Source organism: Pseudopodoces humilis, chromosome 5, assembly GCF_049639895.1.
Source record: "Pseudopodoces humilis isolate 2021_Gansu_Grassland_sample_001 chromosome 5, ASM4963989v1, whole genome shotgun sequence".
Taxonomy (NCBI): Eukaryota; Metazoa; Chordata; class Aves; order Passeriformes; family Paridae; genus Pseudopodoces; species Pseudopodoces humilis.
Window position 1 is genome coordinate 71356984 of NC_142204.1, and position 22292 is coordinate 71379275.

At 34.1% G+C, this 22292-nt stretch overlaps 1 protein-coding gene across 1 annotated transcript in view; it reads left to right on the forward strand.

Moving 5' to 3' along the window:
- Window positions 1-22292, forward strand: part of LRGUK (leucine rich repeats and guanylate kinase domain containing) — a 39075-nt gene that overhangs the window by 15180 nt on the left and 1603 nt on the right. Inside the window, exons 11-17 of the mRNA XM_005530988.2 lie at window positions 1856-1975; window positions 4378-4474; window positions 6249-6362; window positions 9777-9978; window positions 10373-10480; window positions 13794-13945; window positions 18387-18445. Of these exons, the coding sequence (XP_005531045.2) occupies window positions 1856-1975; window positions 4378-4474; window positions 6249-6362; window positions 9777-9978; window positions 10373-10480; window positions 13794-13945; window positions 18387-18445 (852 nt within the window). The remainder of the gene's footprint in view (window positions 1-1855; window positions 1976-4377; window positions 4475-6248; window positions 6363-9776; window positions 9979-10372; window positions 10481-13793; window positions 13946-18386; window positions 18446-22292) is intronic.

Sequence of the window (22292 nt, forward strand, 5' to 3'; positions counted from 1 at the left end):
AAACTCTTTGCCAGAAGCTGTAGGAACCCCCAAACTTTTAGTGTTGAGAACCAAGAAGCGGTGATGGAATGAAAGACAGGATTATGGAAATGTTCTCCCTGTTCTCCTGCTGAAATCCCAAATCCCAGGAACCTGAGGGTACGGGGAGTTGGGAATTTCTTGAAGAGAATTTGAATTTTGAGGGTGATCTTGTGGAGCGATGGTTTATTGGGTGTAACATGTCCTGGTGGAAGGAAAGATGCCAGAGGAATTCTGCATTTCCCAAGCCTGAAACAGGAACTAACTTGGAGAATTCCAAGTGGGATGAGGGGAGGATAATTTTGATCATCAAAACAATCCCTTCTGGACTTAAAATGTATTAATCTTTCACAGCAGTGCCCACAAAGACAAAGAAATTTGAATTAAGAGCCAAAAATTCTTTGCCAGAAGCTGTAGGAACCCCCAAACTTTTAGTGTTGAGAACCAAGAAGCGGTGATGGAATGAAAGACAGAATTATGGAAATGTTCTCCCTGTTCTCCTGCTGAAATCCCAAATCCCCGGAACCTGAGGGTACGGGGAATTGGGAATTTCTTGAAGAGAATTTGAATTTTGAGGGTGATCTTGTCAAGGGATGATTTATTTGGTGTAACTTTTTCTCCTAGAAGGAAAAATGCCAGAGGAATTCTGCATTTTCCATGCCTGGAACAGGTCCTGTGCTGGGAGAAAGAAAAAAAAAAATCTTTATTTTAAGGACTGGGGAGGCCCTGTCACAAGATTTCCAGAGATTTTTAAATTTTTACCTTTAGTTTTACTTTTTATTTTACCTTAAATTTTTTCCCAAATTTTTACCTTTAATGTATCATGCTAAATCAGCTTTTTGGGGTAATTATATCCATATATTCTGGTAGGTGACAGAGATGCTTTGCTGCTCCTGAAATAGGAGTAAAGCCACGATTTTGGAATTTTTTTCCTCCTTGATTATATTGGAATGTTGTCCTTATTTCTTAAAGAAGGAGTTATTTGTTGGAAGGATTGTAAAATAAATTTATTCTATTTTCAGGTGTCTGTGTTCACCTGTTTTAAATCCCATTAAATGGACAAAGAGGCAGTTTTCTTTCACTCAAAATTTAGTTAAAACTACTTAAAAATCACTGATTTGGAACTATTTCAATTATTTATGACATATTTCCAAGTGGCCCAATCTTAAAAGCTACCTGAGATTTAAAAGTGAATTGAAAAAATTTAAAAATTAATCTAAAATTCTGTTTTTATCTGCCTAAATAAATTGCTGGACACTCATAAGTGCAGAAATCCTCTTCATTCTCCTACTTAGAGCTGGAAGTGGAAAATCTGAATTTAATCCTCAACTCAGCGTGGAGAAAATGGAGAATTTTGTATTTTTGTGGTGCTTTTATTGTGGTTTTATTTCTGTTCAGTGGAGTTTTAAGGATCTGAGTGGATTTTTTTTATGTTTAATTGAAGAATTTTTACACTTTCACCTGGCACAGGACATGGAAGTCAACGAGGAGAGTGGAAAAATCTGTAGGATTGAGTTTATTCCAGGTTTATTCCAGTTATCCTGCTCATTAAAATATTCCCATCTCTAAAAAAAAAACCTCAGCAAACCTCAGCCTTTTAGAAAAGGCTGCAAATCAGGTGAGATCAGAGTAAAAATAACATTATTCCTTCCAAAAAAGAGGGTTTAATGCAAATTTTTTTGCTATTTTTACGTTCAGAGCGCCTCAATTTTTGTCTGCACTGCGAACGACGTGAGATGAGTTGAAGGGGTGATAAAATCTCTGGAAAGTTTTATAAAAAGCTGCTGAAATTTGATTTTTAGGTGATTTAATGCCCTCTGGTTTGCCTTTCTTGCAGCACTTTGCTTGATGCTGATGACCCCTACCCCATGCTGGTGTTACTGGGCCCTCTGGCCTGTGGGAAGAGGCAACTTTCTCTCAAAATCTGCAAAAAACTCAAGAATTTCTTCAGATTTGGGTAAGTTCTGCTTCCTGAGGTTAAAAAAAAAAACAAACATCAAAGGATCAATGTTGGAATTGTTGCTGGTTTGGTTTGTGGGTGTTTTTTTTTTTTTGGAAATGAATTAAAACCAAAGAATTTTGTTGCATTTTTTTCTCTTGCCAAGGCTTGGCTGCCTGAAGTCAATGGGAGAAAAGATATTTAAGTTATAAATTTATTTTCAAAAATGAACAGTGAAGAAACAAAAAGCAAAACAAACAAGAAATGGAAAAAACCCACAAACCAAAGCAGAAAAGAAACCAGGAAAACCCAAACAAACAAAAAAACCCAAAAAAACCCCAAAACCAACCAAACAAAAACCCCATAGACCAAAGCAAAACAAGCAAAAAACCAAAAACAAAAACTAAAAACCAAAAACAAAACCAAAAAAGATCCCAAAATCCAAATCCCTGTAAGAAAACCCAAATAAACAAAAAACCACAACTAAATCCCTCTCAAAAAAACCACAAAAAACCAAGAAAAAACCCAAAAAAACAAACAAAAAAACCCCCAAAAACCCCAAACAAACAAAAAACCACACAAAAAACCCCCAAAAACCCAAAATAAACAAAAACCCAAAAAACTTGCTCTGAATTCCCTTATTCCCCATTTTTTATGGCACTAATTTATCCATTCATTTTTATTTTTAAGGGAAAAATCTGTTACGTCACTGTAAAAATTCCTTTTTTTTCCCCCCTTTCTTTAAACCCATAGTTTGAAAATGACAAATTCAACTCCAATTAAATTTTTCCAAACATTCTGTCAGGGTATTTTTTTTTGTTGTTGTTATTATTTTTTTAAGAGCATTTTTATATTGTGTGTTTTATTCCCTACAACTTCCACCCATGAAGGGGGGGGAAAAAAAAATAAAATAAAAGGGAGAGACAGAACCTTAACAGAGCAGAAAATTACATCCATAAAGCAAAGTTGTATTTTTAATTATTCAGGGGAGATTTGAGCAGTTTTATGGCTTGATATTTCAACCATTCTGCTCATTAAAAATGGATTTTATGCAAGATACTCTGGCAGTCTGAATGTAAACATGGCCCTGCAATTAAAAAGGGCTGAAATGTGTAAAAATTGCAGGAAATCGAGTGAAATTGGCCCCTCCAACCATCTGGCTCGTGCTCAGCAGTGACCTTTGGAGCTGGGTGTGTTTTGATCCCAGAAAAAATCAGGGAATTTTACAGAGTCTGTGTGGAACTCACTGCTCTCATTTTTGGTTTTTTTTTTGGGAAAAAAGTGCCACCCTCTGATGCTGACACTGAATTTCTTTAAGGTTTTCAGCTCAGCTCTCTGGAATAAATGAGCAGAAATGGCAGGAAAAAAATCTGATTTTTAAACAGAACGAGAGCCACTGAATATTTCAGGCTGAATTTCTTACCTGCACTAATTATCTGATTTTTGGGGGTTCTTTGGGGTTTTTAATGGGTTTTTAATGGGTTTTTAGTGTTTCACCCTGGTGGCTAAATTTTATCCTCATGGGATAGCAGGGAATTCCTTTCCCAGCCTTTTACCCCACTTTAATGGCAAAGCAGAAATGAGGAGAAAAAACTGATTTTCAAACAGAACGAGAACCACTGAATATTTCAAGCCCAAATTATTACCTCCATTAATTATCTAATTTTTGTGAGAGTTTTTTGGGTTTTTTTTAGTGGGTTTTTGGTCTTTCACCCTGGTGGCTGAGCTTTATCCTCATGGGATAGCAGGGAATTCCTTTCCCAGCCTTTTATCCCTTTTAATGGCAAAGCAGAAATGAGGAGAAAAATCTGATTTCCAGACAGAAGGAGAACTGGTTGAAATTGTTCCCTGCATTAATTAGCAGGGATTTTGAGGGATTTCTGGTGGGTTTTAGTGTTTTATCCTGGTGGGAAGCTCAGGTAGCTGAGGTTTTTACTTTCCCTGCCTTTCATCCCACTTTCCTCCCCAGTTTCAGGATTGTTTCTCCCCTTCCCATTAGGGATCTGTCGAAAAATGGGATTTTTGAGCTCTTTCTTAACCTCACAGTCCATCCCAGCTCCTTTCCCACATTTAGGATTTGACTTTCTATCATCCCCCGAGCTGACAGAAGTGGGGAAGAAAAATGGATTCATCATTTCTCAGTCCCAGGCTGCTGTGACAGCCTCAGCTCAGGCCAGCCTGGGCTGGGCATGGATTTATAGCCAAAATACCACGTTACATTTAACTTTTTCCGGTGTATTTATGGGTTAATCTTTCAAAAACACAGCGTTAGGGGTGTGATTTGCACCTCTTTCTATTTCTCATATTTCTTTGCTGCTTAAAAATGAAATGATTTCCAGTTTTCCCTCTTTCCCCTTTTCCTGCTGCTGTTCCAGGGATTGAAAACAGGTTATTTCTTTATTGTCCCATAAATCTTCCAGGCCCTGTCACACCACCAGGACAGCTTATTTTGGGGAGGAAAACAGACTCGATTATTATTTCATTTCTCAAGAAGAATTTGACAAAATGGTGAAAGCAGTAAGTACCTGACTCCCGTCCTTGCAGCTTTTTTCCTGCTCCCACAGTGAACTCAACTTCTCTGTCCAAGCCTGGTTTAATTTTCATATTAAATTAAATTTATATCCATTTATAAATTATATTAATTTATAAATTTATATTTATTTATAAATATATATATATTAATATAATATATAAATATAATATATTTATTTATTTATATTAATTTATAAATTATATTAATTTATAAATTATTTTAAATTTATAAATTATATTAAATAATAATTATTATAATTTATAAATTATTTTAAAGAATAATTATAATTTATAAATTAAATTTTTTATATTAAATTTGTGCCTGGGTGTGAATGCTTATTCACTCTCAGTTGTGTTTTTAAGTTCACAGACAGAATCCACCAATTTCATGTAGATTTGTGCTGTTTTTAATCCTGTAAATGAATTCATAGAATTTACAGAAACCACCAAGAAGGTCACTGGGGAATATTTAAATAGTAGTATAACACAGAAATAAACTTATTTTCTGGCACAAATGTAGTGTGGGGTTTATTGTTTTTATTTTTTCAACATTTTCCAGCAACCCTGCAGGGAATTCCTTGGAAGTTTAGCAAATCCCCCCCTAAAGGAGTGATGTTTCTCTGAAGGATTTCTGCCTCCAGCTGCTCTTTTTGATGCCTTTTGCAACAAAACTTTGCCTTTAAAAGCCTCAGCAGAGCCCATTATTTGTATTTATACAAAAAGGGGAAACCAGCAGAGCCTGAAACAACTGAGCTGTCCCTTTGTGACAATTACCAAGGAGTTTAATTTTAAAAACATCAAATAATCTGCTTCCATCTCTCTGGGGCTGCAGAACTTCGAAATGCCCCATCCAATCCCACATTTTCCTTGCAGATGTGTGGCAGCTCTTCCTTTCCCTTGGAATCTCCCGTTTTTCCATGGCCTGGCCGCGTGGTTTGATGTAAAATCAGCAGAAGGAAGCGCCTTGCTTTGGATTTTCCTTCCCAGTGGGAAGGGATGACCCAGGAATGCTGTCAGCTCCTTGTTCTCAGGATTCTGGAATTTGATTATCCATGGCACAAGCCCAGATATGGGGGCTCTTTTCTGCTGATTTTGGGCTCTCAGTGCCCTCATTAACGCTGATTGTGGGGTCTCAGTGCCCTCATTAACTCTGATTTTGGGTTCTCATGCCCTCATTAATCCTAATTTTGGGCTCTCAGTGCCCTCATTAACACTGATTTTGGGCTCTTGGTGCTCTCAGTGCCCTCATTAATCCTGATTTTGGGCTCTTGTTCCCTCATTAATCCTAATTTTGGGTTCTCACTTCCCTCATTAACGCTGATTTTGGGCTCTCACTTCCCTCATTAACGCTGATTTTTGGCTCTCACTGCCCTCATTAACACTGATTTTGGGCTCTGGTGCCCTCATTAACCCTAATTCTGGGCTCTCACTGCCCTGATTAATGCTGATTTTGGACTCTCACTGCCCTCATTAATCCTGATCTTGGGCTCTGGTGCCCTCATTAATTTTGATTTTGGGCTCTCACTGCCCTCATTAACACTGATTTTGGGCTCTTGGTGCTCTCAGTGCCCTCATTAACGCTGATATTGGGTTCTCATGCCCTCATCAACGCTGATTTTGGACTCTCTCATTAATCCTGATTTAACCAGGAAATCAAAACAGGGAGAGAAAGCAGAGAAATCCAAAGCAATCCTCTCATTTGAGGAAGTTTTTCCCCTCGGAATATTTCCTTTGGCATTCTCTTTGTTCCGAATTCCAGGGAGAATTTCTGGCAACCTACGAGTACAGCGGCCACCGCTATGGACTGGCAAGAGAAACCCTGGAATCCATAGCCAGGGAGGGGCTGGGTGCCTGTGTCCACCTGGAAATTGAGGTGAGCATCACCATTTCTTCATGGGATTTGGGACAGCACCAGAGGGAACAGCCTCAAGTTGTCTTCAGGTTGGATTTCCTGAAAAATTCCTTCCTGGAAAGGATAACGAAGGATTGGAACGGGCAGTGGTGGAATGGAACAATTCCCATCCCCAGGAATTGTTCAAGGAACACGAGGATGTGGCACTTGGGGACATTGGTGGCCTTGGCAGTGCTGGGGGGATGATTTTAGGGGGCTTTTCCAGCTTTTCCTGCTGGTCTGGTTTTTAAATTTTCAATTTCTGGTCTATTTTATTCAACTTTCAGCATCAACAGCACTTCCCATTCCAGCACCCTCAGCTTTCCAGCCAGGAGATTCCCACCCATCTCCACCCTTCAGCAGGACCAGTCCAGATCACCCCTAAAACAAAAAACCTTTTTCTCCTTTGCTGATGAAACCACAGAGGGCTTGAGGCAATATTTGGGGCAGAACTATCAAAAATTTCAATTTTTTTTTGAGGGGTTGCTCTGTCCTCTCAGAGGTTTGTCAGGTCACAGTACTGGGTCACAAAAAAAGTATCAAAACCCCTCTCTTGGAACCCCAAAATCTGAAGTTTTTAAGCTAATTTTCTAATTAAACTTCTCGTTCCCTTTTATCAACCTTTATTAGCTAGGTGAGGTGACAAAAGGGAAAGACATTCTGAATTTCCTTCCAAATGGTTTCTTCAAAATAAGCTCCAAATAGGTGAAATTCCAAAATGAGAGGCTCCAGAGAGTGCCTGGAATGTGGCACTGAGTAAAAAGAAAAAAAGAGAGAAAAAAGAAATGCAGGAGAGTGCAGGGCTAACGCAGGATCCTGAGCTGAATTTTTAAATCCTGAGCTGATTTTTAAAATCAAAAACTGATTTTAAATTTCATGAATTACAGAAAGATAATTTTGTTTGGGAAATTTGTGATCAAAACAAAAACCAGTTTTTCAGCTGAGTAAAACAACAGAGATAAAAAGAAATTTGGTCAAAATCTGGTCAAAACCTGGTCAAAAACTTACTTTAAATTTCATTAATTCCAGGGGATAATTTTGTATGGGAAACTGGTGATCAAAACAAAAATAAAATTGATTTTTCAGCTGAGTAAAACAACAGTGATACAAAGAAATTAGGTCAAAATCTGGTCAAAACCTGGTCAAAAACTGTTTTTAAATTTAATGAATTACAGGAGGATAATTTTGTTTGGGGAACTGGTGAACAAAAAATAAACAAAAAACAGTTTTTCAGCTGAGTAGAACAACAGAGGTAAGAAGAAATTAGCTCAAAACCTGGTCAAAAACTGATTTTAAATTTCATAAATTACAGGAAGATAATTTTGTTTGGGAAACTGGTGAACAAAAAATAAACAAAAACCAGTTTTTCAGCTGAGTAGAACAACAGAGATAAGAAGAAATTAGCTCAAAACCTGGTCAAAAACTGATTTTAAATTAAAATTTTAATTTTTAGGATAATTTTGTTTGGGAAACCGGTGATCAAAGATCTGATTTTCACTTTGACTGCCTTGGTGTTCTTGAGGAGTTTGGGCCCAAAAGAAATCCGTGCACATCCTCTGGATGTACAGAAATAAATGTACAAATAACACAACAAATGTATAAATAACACAACAGCAGCGTGGTGGCACTAAAAAATAAATATTTCCTCTCTGAAATGAGCAACAATTTAATGCTGCAATGCCTTCAAGTGCCTGTGGCTTGGCTGATATTAAAGAGCAAATTAATAACCTCATTATTAGATATATAATTATTATGTAATTAAACATTATATAAAATAATATTAAATATTAAATATTATATAACTAAATATTGTATGAATTATGTAAATATTTATGTAATTAAATATAATTATATAAAGGAGCTGCAGCTCCTTTTTCCCCTCAGTTTTGATGGAGCCGTGAATCACACCCACAAATTACCAAAAAACCTGACCTGAACTACGACATTTTCCAACACCAAAAAAAAAAAATTAAAAACAAAACAAACACCCACAAAAAAAACAAAACAACTCTAAATTTGTCATATCTTCAAAACAACAAAAGATTTTGTAATTTAATATTATTCATTCTGGTGTTAAGTAGTGCTTTACCTATTAAATAAACAAGTTTTTTCCACTTTTCTCGAAGAAATCTCTTCCCAAACCAATTTAAAAATTAAAAAAAGCAACCACATAAACTTACTATATTTTAATTATTATATATTTATTATTATATAATTATATATATTGTATTAGAATAGAATAAAATTATATAATTTCTAATATTTATATATTAGATTAATATTTATATATTAATATTATCGATAATATTAATACTATTACTACATTATTAATATTATTAATATATTAATATAGTAATATATAATATATAGAATATAATAATATTTATATACTAATAATATTATGTATAATTATATTTATATATAATATGTAATTATATATAATTATAATATATAATATATTATTATTAATAATATTAATATTATTAATATTGTTAATATATAATTCTTATAATATAATATATATTGTATAAATAATATATAATTTAATATAATATTAATATTATATTATATTAAATTATATTATACATTATATAACATAATATATAATATATATTATTAATGTATAATATTGGAAATTAATATGTAATATTTAATATACTAATTTAATAGAACAAATTTAATATATTTAATATAATATTTAATATACCTTATATTTTACTACATTTACTATAGTTTTGTATCCCTGCAATCTCTAAAACACAATAATTGTGAATTATGGGTGGGAATAGAAGGTGCTGAGTCCATTATCTGCTGCAGGGCTCAGAACAAAAGCGATTTAGTGCCATTAAAGGAAATTTTAATTAAGGGCCGTGGGCTGAGACTGAAAATTAAGAGTTATTAATTTCCTTTAATTTAGGGTATATCTTGGGCTGGTAAAGGAGACTGACACCAATTTTAAAAGTTAAAATCTTGCTGAGCCTACACTTGCAGTCGGAGAAGCTGCTGCAGGTCTGACTCTCAGTTCTGGTTTAAATTAAATTAAATTAAATGTTTGCAGCGTTTCCCCTTTGCTCCAGGAAAGCAAAGCAGAGCAACTTCCAGCCAGTAATTTGGGATAAAACACAGAGAAAAAAAAAAAAAAAAAAAACCAAACTCAGTTTTTTTCCAACAAAAATCCAACAAACACTCAGTTTCAGGAATAAACCCCTGTGTTCCTCTGCTTTATTTTCATGAAATTTTCATGAAATTTTCACGAAATTTTCAATTTCATATTTTATCATGCTTCATTTTTTTTGGAGACAAAACTCCAAGTTCAAGAAACAGCTGAAAAAAATCAGTTTCAAGGGGGGGAAAAAAACCAAAAACAAATCAATTTTTCTCTGCTTTGTTTTCAAGGGTGTTCGTAGCTTGAAAAATACCCACTTTAAACCCAGGTACATCCTGCTGGTGCCGAAGGACAAAGGGAAATATAAAGAACACCTGAGGAGGACAGGATTGTTCAGCAGGCTGGAAATCGAGGAGGCGCTGTCCAGAGTGGACGTGTACCTCCAAATAAACCACGGCTTCCCCGGCTACTTCCATGCGCTCATCAACACGGGTGAGTTAATTGCTGATTGACTTTGGGGTAATTAGGAATTGTGGCGGGTGGGAGAATCCCTTGGGAAAAGAATCCCTCGGTTCTCATGGGTCACCTTCTGTGTTGGTGGTTTTTGGGGTTCTCCGCGTTAAATCAGAGCGCTGTGGGGTAAAATATTGCAAATTTGGAGTTTGCGATTTAAATACGGCCCTAAAAAAATAAAATAATAGGAAAATATTTAGGTCAGTGCAGAGCCTGAATTTCAACCTTTTTTGAGCTGTTTATGAAAGCTTTCCTCCCTAATAGATATTAAAAATGTATTTCTGTGCCAAAAAAAATCTGTATTTCTGTATTTTCTGGGTGAGTTAAAAATGTATTTCTGTGTCAAACTGGTGTGATTTGTATCTTTGTGCAGATGATCTGGACAAGGCGTTCACAGAGCTGACTCACCTTGTGAAGGTCTACCTGGGCTTGGAGCCACCTGAAATTCTGGACAACATCGAAGGCGTCAGGAGCAGGGCAGGTAAAGGGGCTGGGAACTCCTGGTTTTATCAGCAGAATATTCCTATTTATCGCTAATTGATGTCCTGAGATATGTAAATGATGCAGCCTGGGAGAGCTGAAAGCTCCACGAGCTGCTCTGCAATGGCTCTCCCAGGCTGGTTCCTCCAGGAGGATGGGTTTGAGCTCTGGATGGAGTTTCCTGACTCCTCTGAGGATAGTTTTGGGCTCTGGATGGTTTTCCTGACTCTTTTTTGGGCTTGGATGGAGTTCCCTGACTCCTTTGAGGATGGTTTTGGGCTCTGGATGGTTTTCCTGACTCTTTTTTGGACTCAGATGAAGTTCCCTGACTTCTCTGAGGATGGTTTTGGATTCTGGATCTCCTATTCCTGATAAATCCCAAGTGAGGGGTGCTGGGAACCAGGGAATCCTGGTTTTATCAGCAGAATATTCCTATTTATTGCTAATTGATGTCCTGAGATCTGTAAATGATGCAGCCTGGGAGAGCTGAAAGCTCCACGAGCTGCTCTGCAATGGCTCTCCCAGGCTGGTTCCTCCAGGAGGATGGGTTTGGGACCTGGATGGAGTTGCCTGACTCTTTTTTGGGCTCAGATGGAGTTCCCTGACTCCTCTGAGGATGGTTTTGGACTCTGAATGGAGTTTCCTGACTCCTCTGAGGATAGTTTTTGACTCTGGATAGTTTTCTGACCCTTTTTTGTGTTCGGATGGAGTTTCCTGACTCTGAGGATGGTTTTGGGCTCTGGACCTCCCATTCCAGATAAATCCCAAGTGAGGGGTGCTCATGGCTGAACTTTTTGCCTCCCAAACTTGAGCAAGAAGAGACTGGGATGACACTGGGATCTCACTTTTTTCCCCAGGATGGCACAAGGAGCAGGAAAACCAGGATAATAAGATGAGAAGACAACTTAAAAATCCACTCCAAGTGATTCTGGGGTGACCCACTGTTCCCAAATTATCTGTGGTGTGTTTGAAAGAAGCTTTTTAACCCCTGAACAGCCGAGGCTGGAGCCTCATGGCCACTTCCATCTAATCCAAGTGCTTGCTGTCATTCCTGCTTTTTTTGGGTCAGGGAATGGTTCCATGCAAAATTTCATGGAATTCCTGAGTGGGAAGGGACCCACAAGGATCACCCAGGCACAGACACCTCAACAATCCCACCCTGGGCATCTCTGGGAGCGTTGTCCGAACACTCCTGGAGAAGTTTTAGGAATGTGCCCATTCCCTGGGGAGCCTGGACAGTGCCCAGCAGCCTCTGAGGGAAAAACTTTTCCTAAAATCCAGCCTAAAGCTGGCACAGCTCCGGTTGTTTCCTGTCCCTGTCACAGGGAGCAGAGATTGGAGAGACCCCGAGGAGTCTCCCCTCAGCTCCTCCTCTCCAGGCCGAACAAACCAAGTGCCCTCGGACCCTCCTCATGTAAATTCCTAAATTAACACGGGAAAAACGAACCCCAAATCTCCCCCAAACTTTCAGACAGTCTAATTATTTATTATTTATTTATTATTTTTTTATTTATTAATTATTAATTTAATCATTAATCCATGGGCTCCAGGAGGGAACGGGAGGGAGAAGAACTTCAGTAGAATAAAAAAAAATAAAAATAAAAATAAAAAAAGGCATTATGGTAAAAAGAGGATGTGCAAGATGAATGAAAACGAATCTCATTTTTAGGAATTTTTTCCCTCTGACTCCAGGAGTTTCCATTTATGGATTTGTTTCCATTTTAGATCCGTTGGAACAGGGTAGAGAATCAGTTCCCCGAGGAACGCAGAGCCAATATCCACGGCCTGCGTGGCTTGGGAGGGCTCCAAGTAAAAGTAGCTGAAAAAAGGGCAAAATGTCTGAAAACTGTAATAAAGGACAGTGCAATATTCATCAGTTCATCATTTCATGTAAATTTGGATCCTGGAAGAATTAATAATATTAATTTCCCAGTGGACTCAGGAAAAGCTTCTGCACACATTGTGGCTTCTCAGAGCTGCAGCAGTGAGGACTCGGCTGAAAAATCTTATTTAGCCTTAAATTAAGTAGATTTTCTTTTAATTTCCAGAACTTCCACGTTCATCTGAAATGAAAAAGGTGATTTCCTTGCCTTATTTGCTATAATATTGTATTTTCTTGCCTTAAAATCTCCGGGGACGTTTTGTCTCGAAGGCAACAAACCCCACCAAAACCCTGGAGAGATTATTAGAAAAGAAGAAAAAAGGGTGAGGATTGAAAAGAAAAAGATTTTTTTATATGATCCTGGTACTTTTGGAGATAGATTTAAGTATCTGAAGCGCCTTTAAAGGACTTTGTATTCCTCAGCAGCTCTTTCAGAGAGTGACTTGTCACTACAGAAACTTCATTAACACCGCAGGATTTGGGCAATTCTGCTGCTCATAAAGTAACTTTTAAATTTACTACACACCATTAAATTCACTTAGAGCCCCATTTATCCGTGTTTAAATAAGTCCAACTCTCCTATTTCTAGAGATCCTCTCTTCTCATGGACTGTGGGAAATAATTCCTTTTCCAAACCTTGTCCCAAGGTTGATTTTAAAAGGGACTTTTTAGTGAGATTGGAGCAGGGGGAAGATAAGTTGTGGGGAGATTATGAGAGGTTTATAATTCTCTTTTTTTTTTTTTTAATGAACTGCTGGGTAAGATCTTTTGTTGGTGAACAGAGTAAAAAAAAATCCTGGGAGAAAATAGATAAGTTCTTTTAAAAAACTTTCAATAGCAGAAGTAGAACATTTTTTTTGGAGCTGATAAAGTTTTGTACTTCCCTTGGCAACTTTTATCCATGGGATCCAGAGATTTGAAACTATTAAAATCCTGGAAGGATCTGGGTTGGGAGGGAATTTAAAGCCCATCCAGTTCCAACCCTGACACCTTCCACTCTCCCAGGGTGCTCCAAGCTGGCCTTGAACACTTCCAGGGATGAGAAATCCATAACTTCCCTGGAAAACCAGTGCCAGAGCCCTGAGTGGAAAAAATGCCAAACAAAAAATATTTAAAATGCTATTTCCACGGCTTTGTTTCATATTTAGATGTGATTTTATAGACAGGATAGAAGTATGGGATTTTTTTTTTTTTCCCTTTGCAATTTTGGAATAATTTGAATTATTGAAAATCATTTTGGTTTTAAGAACTGAGTTGTGTGGAGAGACCTCAAGGCCCATCCAGTGCCATGCGCAGGGTCACCTTCCACTATCCCAGGTTGCCCCAAACCCCATCCAACCTGGCCTTGGCCACTTCCAGGGGTGGAAAACGACCCTTCCTTCCCGCTTGTGCTCAGAATATTTTCGCTGAGGATTGTTTTTTCCCACCCCAGGTTCCAGATCTCCGCTCTTCCCAGAGGAAAGGTCGGGCAGAGGAACTCCTGTGCGCATTCGCTCTCCATCCCTCGGTGACTTCTTGGACCCTTTTCCCAAAACCTATCCCAGAGATCTGCTGGATGTGCTGAGTGCGCCGCCAGGCTCCGTGGTAAGGAGCGGCTCCTCCCGTCACCTCAGGAATGAGGAGCTGGAGTCAAACCTTTCTTTCTCCAGGGAAAACTGATTCCTGTTCTCCGCCCCATTTCCATTTCAACAATATATCACAGTTTTCCTCAATCGTGGAATGGTTTGGGTTGGAAGGGGCCATAAAGATCATTGGCAGAGATACCTTCTGGAATTCCTGTTCACATTCCCAAAAAAAAGGTGAAGGAGATGAGACAGGAAGTTTTGGAACTGAGGGATTTAGGACAGGAGTTGTCTCTCCCACCACAGCTCTGGGTTGGATCAATTTAGGATTCAGGCACTAAAAAGGATTTAATTTTTTTCCCATAAATACTCACCCCTGCCACAGCAATAAAAATAATGGGGAGAAATCCAAATCCCAGGATCTGTTCCCTATTTTTTCCAAGATTTGGCTGAGCCTCTTGGCTGTGGTGGAATCCTGGAATGGTTTGGGTGGGAAGGGACCTTAAACTCATCCAATTCCAGCCTCTGGACACTTCCCACTATCCCAGGGCGCTCCAAGCCCTGTCCTTGGACATCTCCAGGATTCCAGGGGCAGCCACAGCTTCTCTGGGAATTTCTGTCCAGAGCTTCCCCACCTTCACGGGGAAGAATTCCTTCCCAAAATTCCATCCAACCCTTCCCACTTTCAGCTTAAATCCAATCCCCCTTGTCCTGTCACTCCGTTCCCTCGGGACTGAGGCAGCAAAACTCAGAGAAGAGCACAAATTGTTGTTTCCAGCCTGTTTTTACTCCAGAATAAATCCATGAATGATTCCATCCCTCTGTGAACTGGTGTAAGGAGCAGAATCTCATCTCCCACTTCTACACAACGACGTGGAATTGTCCTGTTTCGGGAGAATAGCTGGATGCACTTCACAGGAGCATTCCTTATGAATATTCATAAGGAATATTATTTATTCCGTATGAATATTCATAAGGAATATGATTCATATTCATAGATATTAAAACAGATATAATTATTATATAATTATGTAACATATTATAATTACATAATTATATAATATATAATGTGTAACATAGATTATTATGTAATATATATTATATATAATATATATTAAAATATATTATATATATTATATTATATATTATATATAATATATAATATACAATGTATATTATAAATAATATACAATAAGTATAATTCTATATAATTATATAATTATCATTATATTCTAAAATAGTAGTATAATTATATAATTATATAATTATAATTATATATCTTATAGATAATATTATAGATTATATATATAATATGTACTATATATTATATATAATTATTATAATATAATAATTTATTTATATTTTTTAAAATTTATATATATATATCTCTATAATATTCCTATTCCTTATGAGCATCATCCCATAGCAGTGGAAAACTCATCCAGCCGAGCCCTTCCCACTTTTATTCCACTGATGCCAGGCATCAAATTTAGTCATATTTTTCACCAGCTTTTGCATTTTCAATCAACAAAATCCTTTTATTTCCAACAACCTCTGGAAACTCCAACTTCATCCCTCTTCCTTTTTTTTCCCTCTTTTCTCCCTAAGATTCCTTTCCCCCAGGAGATTCCCTGTGAAATCATTTCCATCCCAGGGTGGTGCTGGCATTACCATCAGAGACAATTTCCCTCTCTCTGCGTATTTAAAACTCCTCTGATGTCCAAAATCCGCGCAGGAACAGCCCCTGCCCGCCTTTCCCAGGATTTAAAAGCGGTGTGGGAGGAAGTTACAGCTGAGAAATGTGTGATAGAAATAGGGAAACTCCCACTTTTCTGGAATTTAATCCCTCTTTTCACGTGCAGAGTTCCCAAAGTGCCAGGAGTTCATTTTCATCCGAAGCTCTGTTGGTTTAAGGTGAGGGAAAAGCCAAAATATTTCCTTGGTGAGACTCTGCCATCACTTCTACCCCAATAATTCCTATTATTTTTTATTTTTTTTCACTTTTATATTCAAAGTTTACATTTTGTGAATTGGTTTTTGGTGGAGGAAGCCGTCATTTACCTCAGGTTTAACTCACCTGGTGGCCACAAAGCTTTTTTTATTTTAGTGTTCTCCCTTTCCAGGAATACATTTGTGATATTTACTGCTCTGAGTTTTCACTATGTCAACATCCAAGGTGAAACCCAGATGCCTCTCAGACCAAATTAAATGTGAAAAATAGAAATATTTCTGCAAGCTTTAATGGCAAATTTTGGCTCAGCTGTTAGGTTTGGGACTGTAAATGATTCTGGCACCCAAATAAAGTCCTGTCATCACAGTGACCACACTCCCCTCACTCCATGGAGAGCTGAAATAAAAATTAAGAAGAGATTCATGTGAATTATCCATGAACAAAATAAAAATCTGATTCCTTGCAGCCTCCTCCCTTGTGATCAGCCCTGCCCTCATTTTCTCTGGCTGTAATTAATTATAAAAGGTGAGAACAGAAAGGTTCTATACTGATAATCCACCCAGGGATTAAAAAAAGGGTCTGAATTCTGCGTTTAACAAAATAAAATGAAATTAAAACCAAGCTCAGCAGGCATCCAGGCAGGGTAAAATTATTTACTTGGGATAAATAGTGAAGGAATTCACAATTGTAATGTGAATTTTGAGCAGTTTAACTGTGCTCTGTCCCAGCCCATGACAGAATACCTCTGCTGCAGCCATGATTTCCCCGTTAAATCAATAAAATCAATAAAATTATCAATAAAATTGATAACCATCAGCGGTATCAGCTGATAACAAAGCAGGATTTAATAAGGTCCCTCTGTAATTTACATTTTTTTCATGTAACTCCTCATTTCCCAGTCTGCTGAGATCTCGTTGTCCAAAGTCATTTTAATTCGCTCAGATTTGCTCCAGGAAATTCCTTCTTCTTTCGCGAAATTAATTAATTAATTGTCTCTGATACCGGGCTCTGGCATCCAAAAAAACCCACTGAATTTCATATAACACCATGAAAACAACTAAAAAAATTAAATATTAAATGGAAGTTAAAATATTAAATATATTAAAGTATTAATATAAATATTAAATTAAGTGAAAATTAAATAGAAAAACTGAGAGTGTGTAAATTAGAGGGTTTTCTTAAGTCACTGGGTGAAAAAGTTAAAATTTAAACTAGTTTAGAAAACAAAAGACAAAATAAAAGAATTAGAAAGTTTTCTTAAGTCACTGGGTGATAAAGTTTAAACTAGTTTAGAAAACAAAAGACAAAAATAGAAGATTTAAAGTGTTGTCTCTTGTCCTTCTTCTTTCTCCTTCTTTTTCTAGAAGATTAATTTAATTTATTTAATTAGTAGTAGGTGGTTAGATAAAGAATTCCACAGTGCAGCACACAGGTGTTGAGTCATTGAGTCACTAAGAAAAACAATACACGTGTCTATTGTTAATTGAGTGAAAATAAATATAAATATAAATATAAATATAATATAAATATAAATATAAATATAAATATAAATATAAATATAAATATAAATATAAATATAAATATGCTGCATATTTAAAAACAAAACAACCCATTTTGCACCATTTAAGCCAATTTGAATCAGTCAATAGTGAGTTAAAGTCTGGGGGGGACTGCCAAGTATTTTAATAATCTATTAATAAACAGAAAATATATAATAAAAAATAATATAATAATATATAATAATATTTAATAACATATAATTATATATAATATATATAGTAATTTTATAGTTATATGATATATAATAAATAATATTATATATTATAATAGATAATATAATAATATATAATGTAATATATAATAGTATTATAATATATATAATAAAATAACAAATAAATAATAAATATAATAATAATAAATAGAATACATATAATAAATATATTAGTAATATAATAAATAAAATAATAACACATAATAAAACAAAAACCAGGGACCTAACAAACCTTTAGAATATTCTTCCTGACACAAAACTAAAATAAATGAAATTCCCAGTGAAAGAGTATCCTAAGAAAACTTGACCCAGTTGGAGTTGTGGAGATTTTTTTTTGACTCCTGTGAGCAAATCAATCTTCACTAGAGAACAAAACCTACGTCACTCCAAGCCAAAAATATTTCCAACCCAAATTTGTTATTTATGTGGATCCAACCCTGCTGTTTTCCCGGGATATCGAAGTGGAAACCCCTCTGGAATCTCAGCTGGAGGAAGGAGGATCCCGGACATTTCAACCACCACAAATAATTTTAAATAAAAATTTAAATTTAAATTAAATTTTAAAATTTCAATTTAATTTAAATTTAATATTAATTTTAAAATGTAAATTTAATTTAAATTTTTCATTTAAATTTAATGGAAATTTTAAAATTTAAATTTAATTTAAATTTTTAATTTAAATTTAATATAAATTTAAATTTTAAATTGTAAAATTGATCATTTTATTTTCCCCTTCCCCAGGAAGAAGCCTCTCTCCGAAGACGTTTCTCCACAGCACGTCAGGTGCTTTATTTCCACAGGTAACCCGGAATAATTCCAATTAAATCCCTTGCAATCCACTCCAAAAAACGCATTTTTAGGGATTTTTCCCTGTTGTTCTATATAAATATATACTATTTATATATGTATTATATATACTATTTATATATGTGTTTATATATATTATACATTATATTATATTGTATTTATATTTATATTTATATTTATATTTATATTTATATTGTGTTTATATTTATATTGTGTTTATATTTATATTTTATTATTTATATATTATATATAATATTATATTATTTATAATATATATTATACATTACATTACATTGCATTATATTACATTGCATTATATTACATTGCATTATATTATATTATATTACATTATATTATATTAATACTGTATTTATACTGTATTTATATTTCTATTGTATTTCTATTGTATTTCTATTGTATTTCTATTGTATTTCTATTGTATTTCTATTTCTATTTCTATTTCTATTTATATTTATATTATATATATATTTATATATAAACGACCAGAAATTATCAGAGGGCTGCAAATCCCACAAGGAAAAACTCCTTTTTTCAATCCATCCCTGCAAATAAATCACAACCCGCCCTGATTTTTGATTTGGGAGTGCAGCAGTCCCCAAAGGAACGCTGAAAATCTCCCAGCCACCAGTGGCTTGTCTAAAACAATGAAATTATCACAAGTTTCTCTGAGAGAAGGAAAAAAAGAGCATTTTTTTGGCAGCTCACAGTCCCTGAGGTGATTTTTTTTAGCGCTAATAATTAGTGGTGGAAGGTCAACACAAGGTTTTTTTTCTGAGGTGGATATCTCTGTTTAAACAGGATTTTTAAAGCTGATTCCACTTCTTAATTTTATTTTTTTTTGCTGTTTTTTAATGGATGTTATCTTGACTGCTTTTCTCCCTCTTCTTCCTCATGGTCAGAACCTCCAAAATTTAGTTATAAACTCTAGAAATCTCAATCAATCTTCTTTGATTGATCTTTTGTGGCTCTCCTGCTTTCCCCCTGGTGTAAAACTTCCTATAAAAAATATAGGAATATATAAAAATATATATATATGTTATGTATTGATATATATTTTATATATAGCAATATATATATATATATGTTTATATATTTATATGTTTTGTATTTTTTTATATTATTTATATTTTATATATATATATATATAAATAAAATAATCCAAATTCTTTTCCTGCCTACTGAAAAACTCACAATAGTGGAATTTAAAGCAGCAAAGGGAATAGAAAAGTTCAAAAGCTCATTCCAGCCACCAGCTCCACATTCCAGATGTGAGGATTATTCCAGTGGCAGAGTCTGGAGACTCAGTCCAAAAAAAGAAAAAGAAAGAAAATTATAAAAACCTCCAGGATTAAATTGTCTCCAAAAAACCAAGGTTTTGAGCTTATAGGCAGATGCATTTTGCAAAATTTTACTGAAAATAAAAGGTTTTTTAAGTCGTTGATTCATTAATTTTTGATTATTTTGAAATGAGGAAAAATAAATTTAAAAAAAGGGAAATGAGTGTTTTCTTTTGCTGGAGGTTTTGGGGTTTGATTTGCAGCATAAATTCCTTTTATTTATAAAAGGATAAAGATATATAAATAAAATATTTATAATAGTTATATTTAATATTATATAATATTTATAATTATATAATATATTATATATATTTATAATAGTTATATTTATAATTATAAATTAAGGATATTTATATATTTATAAAAGGATAAATATATATAAATAAAACTATATTTATAATTATAAATTAAGGATATTTATATGTTTATAAAAGGATAAATATATATAAAAAAACCTATATTTATAATTATAAATTAAGGATATTTATATACTTATTAAAGGATAAATAAATATAAAAACCTCAGTTTGCTTGAATTTTGGTTTTTGCTGCTTTTATTCCACAATTTTCCCTCCTGGGAAGTTGATTTGGGAGCTGAGCTCTGGGACAGGTGAGAGAAAATCCTGTCAGCTCCCATCAGCATTTCCCGAGGAAATCTGGGACAGGTGGGAAGGGCAGGCAAGAGCAGACTTGATAAAAATCCCTGGAATTCTGAGGGAGAATCTGAGCCCTGGAATTCAGGAATGAGAGGAAAAAACCTGGAATCAGGGAGCCAAGTGTTTGCTGCCCGCTTGTTGCTTTGTTTAAATTAAATCGAGGATTAAATCAGAATTAAATCAAGAATGGAATGGAATTAAATCAGAATTAAATCAAGAATGCAATAGAATTAAAACAGAATTAAATTATGGTTTAAGCACCCACCAGACTGAGGTTTCACCTTGGAAAACTCGGGAAAATTGCTGGATTTTTCTCTTGATATGGAATTATGGAATTTTGGAATTATGGAGTCATCCCTGGAAGTGCCCAAGGCCAGGCTGGACAGGGTTTGGAAAAAGCTGGGATAGGGGAAGGTCCCTCCCCATGGGATTTTTGAGGTCCCTTCCCACCCAAACCATTCTGTGGAGCAGATGAGGAGAATAAAAAATTGATTAAAGCTGATTAATTTCAAATTATGCTGGGAAATAACAGAAACTTGGCTCTGCAGGAAACCTGAAGCAGCCTAAACCAAGTGTTTCACACAGAAAATTATCATTTCAAAAGAACAAATTCATGAATTGTATAGATTAAATATTATTTTGTAATTTTATTTATCCTGTGTATTTTTACCATGTGGAAATACCAATTTAATCAGCTAAAAGTTTCCCCAATAGTTTATATATATATATATAAGTTATATATAGTTACATATATTAAATTATTATATATCAAATTATAGTATATTAAATTATATATTTATAATAGAAATATTAATAATATTTCTATAAAATATATAATATTTATTATAAACATATATTAAAATATATCTAAAATATTTAAAAATATATTTATTATAATTTTTAAATATTATAATATAATTATTATATATTTAAAATTATATATAATTTAATATAACAAAATTATATATTATTTATTATTATTTATTATTATATATCATATCATATCTATTTTTATAATATATAGTATATATAATATATAAAATTAAATATATAAATTATCTAATAATATATAATAAATATACAAATTAGAAATATATTAAATAATAGAAATTATATATTAAATTATTATATATTAAAAAGTTTTCCCACTTTTATATATATGTATATTTTTAATTTAGCTGCAGGAGCAGATTTTATCTGTCTCAGTGTTCTCAGCAGTTTTATTTGAGGATTTGGATCCTGATTCCTCTGGTTGAAAAGAGCTATCAGTGCAAAGCAGATTATTTTTTTTTAAATCCAGGCATTTTTTTTCTGTCATGAAATGAGGAAGAATTAAGTAATTTTAGTATTTATTACTAAAAGTATTAATTATTAATCATTAATCATTATATTATTACATTACTATTATTAAATAATTAATTAAATTATTATCATTGCTATAATTAATATTATTAATAAAGAAATTATATAATATAATATATATTATGTATATATACTATAACATAATGTAACATAATGTAACGTAATATAATGTAATGTAATATAATATAATGTAATATAATATAAATAATTTATTTTATATATTATATATAATATAATATAATATACGTATTATTAATATGGTATAATATAATATAATATAATATAATATAATATAATATAATATAATATAATATAATATAATATAATACTATCAAATATCTTTATTAATTTTTAATAAAATATTAATTTAATATCAAAAATTGAATTTTCTCCCTGTCTGCAAACCCATTTTTGCTGGAATCATGCTGGGAGCAGAAATACCTGGCTGTGACCAGAGCTGCTAAA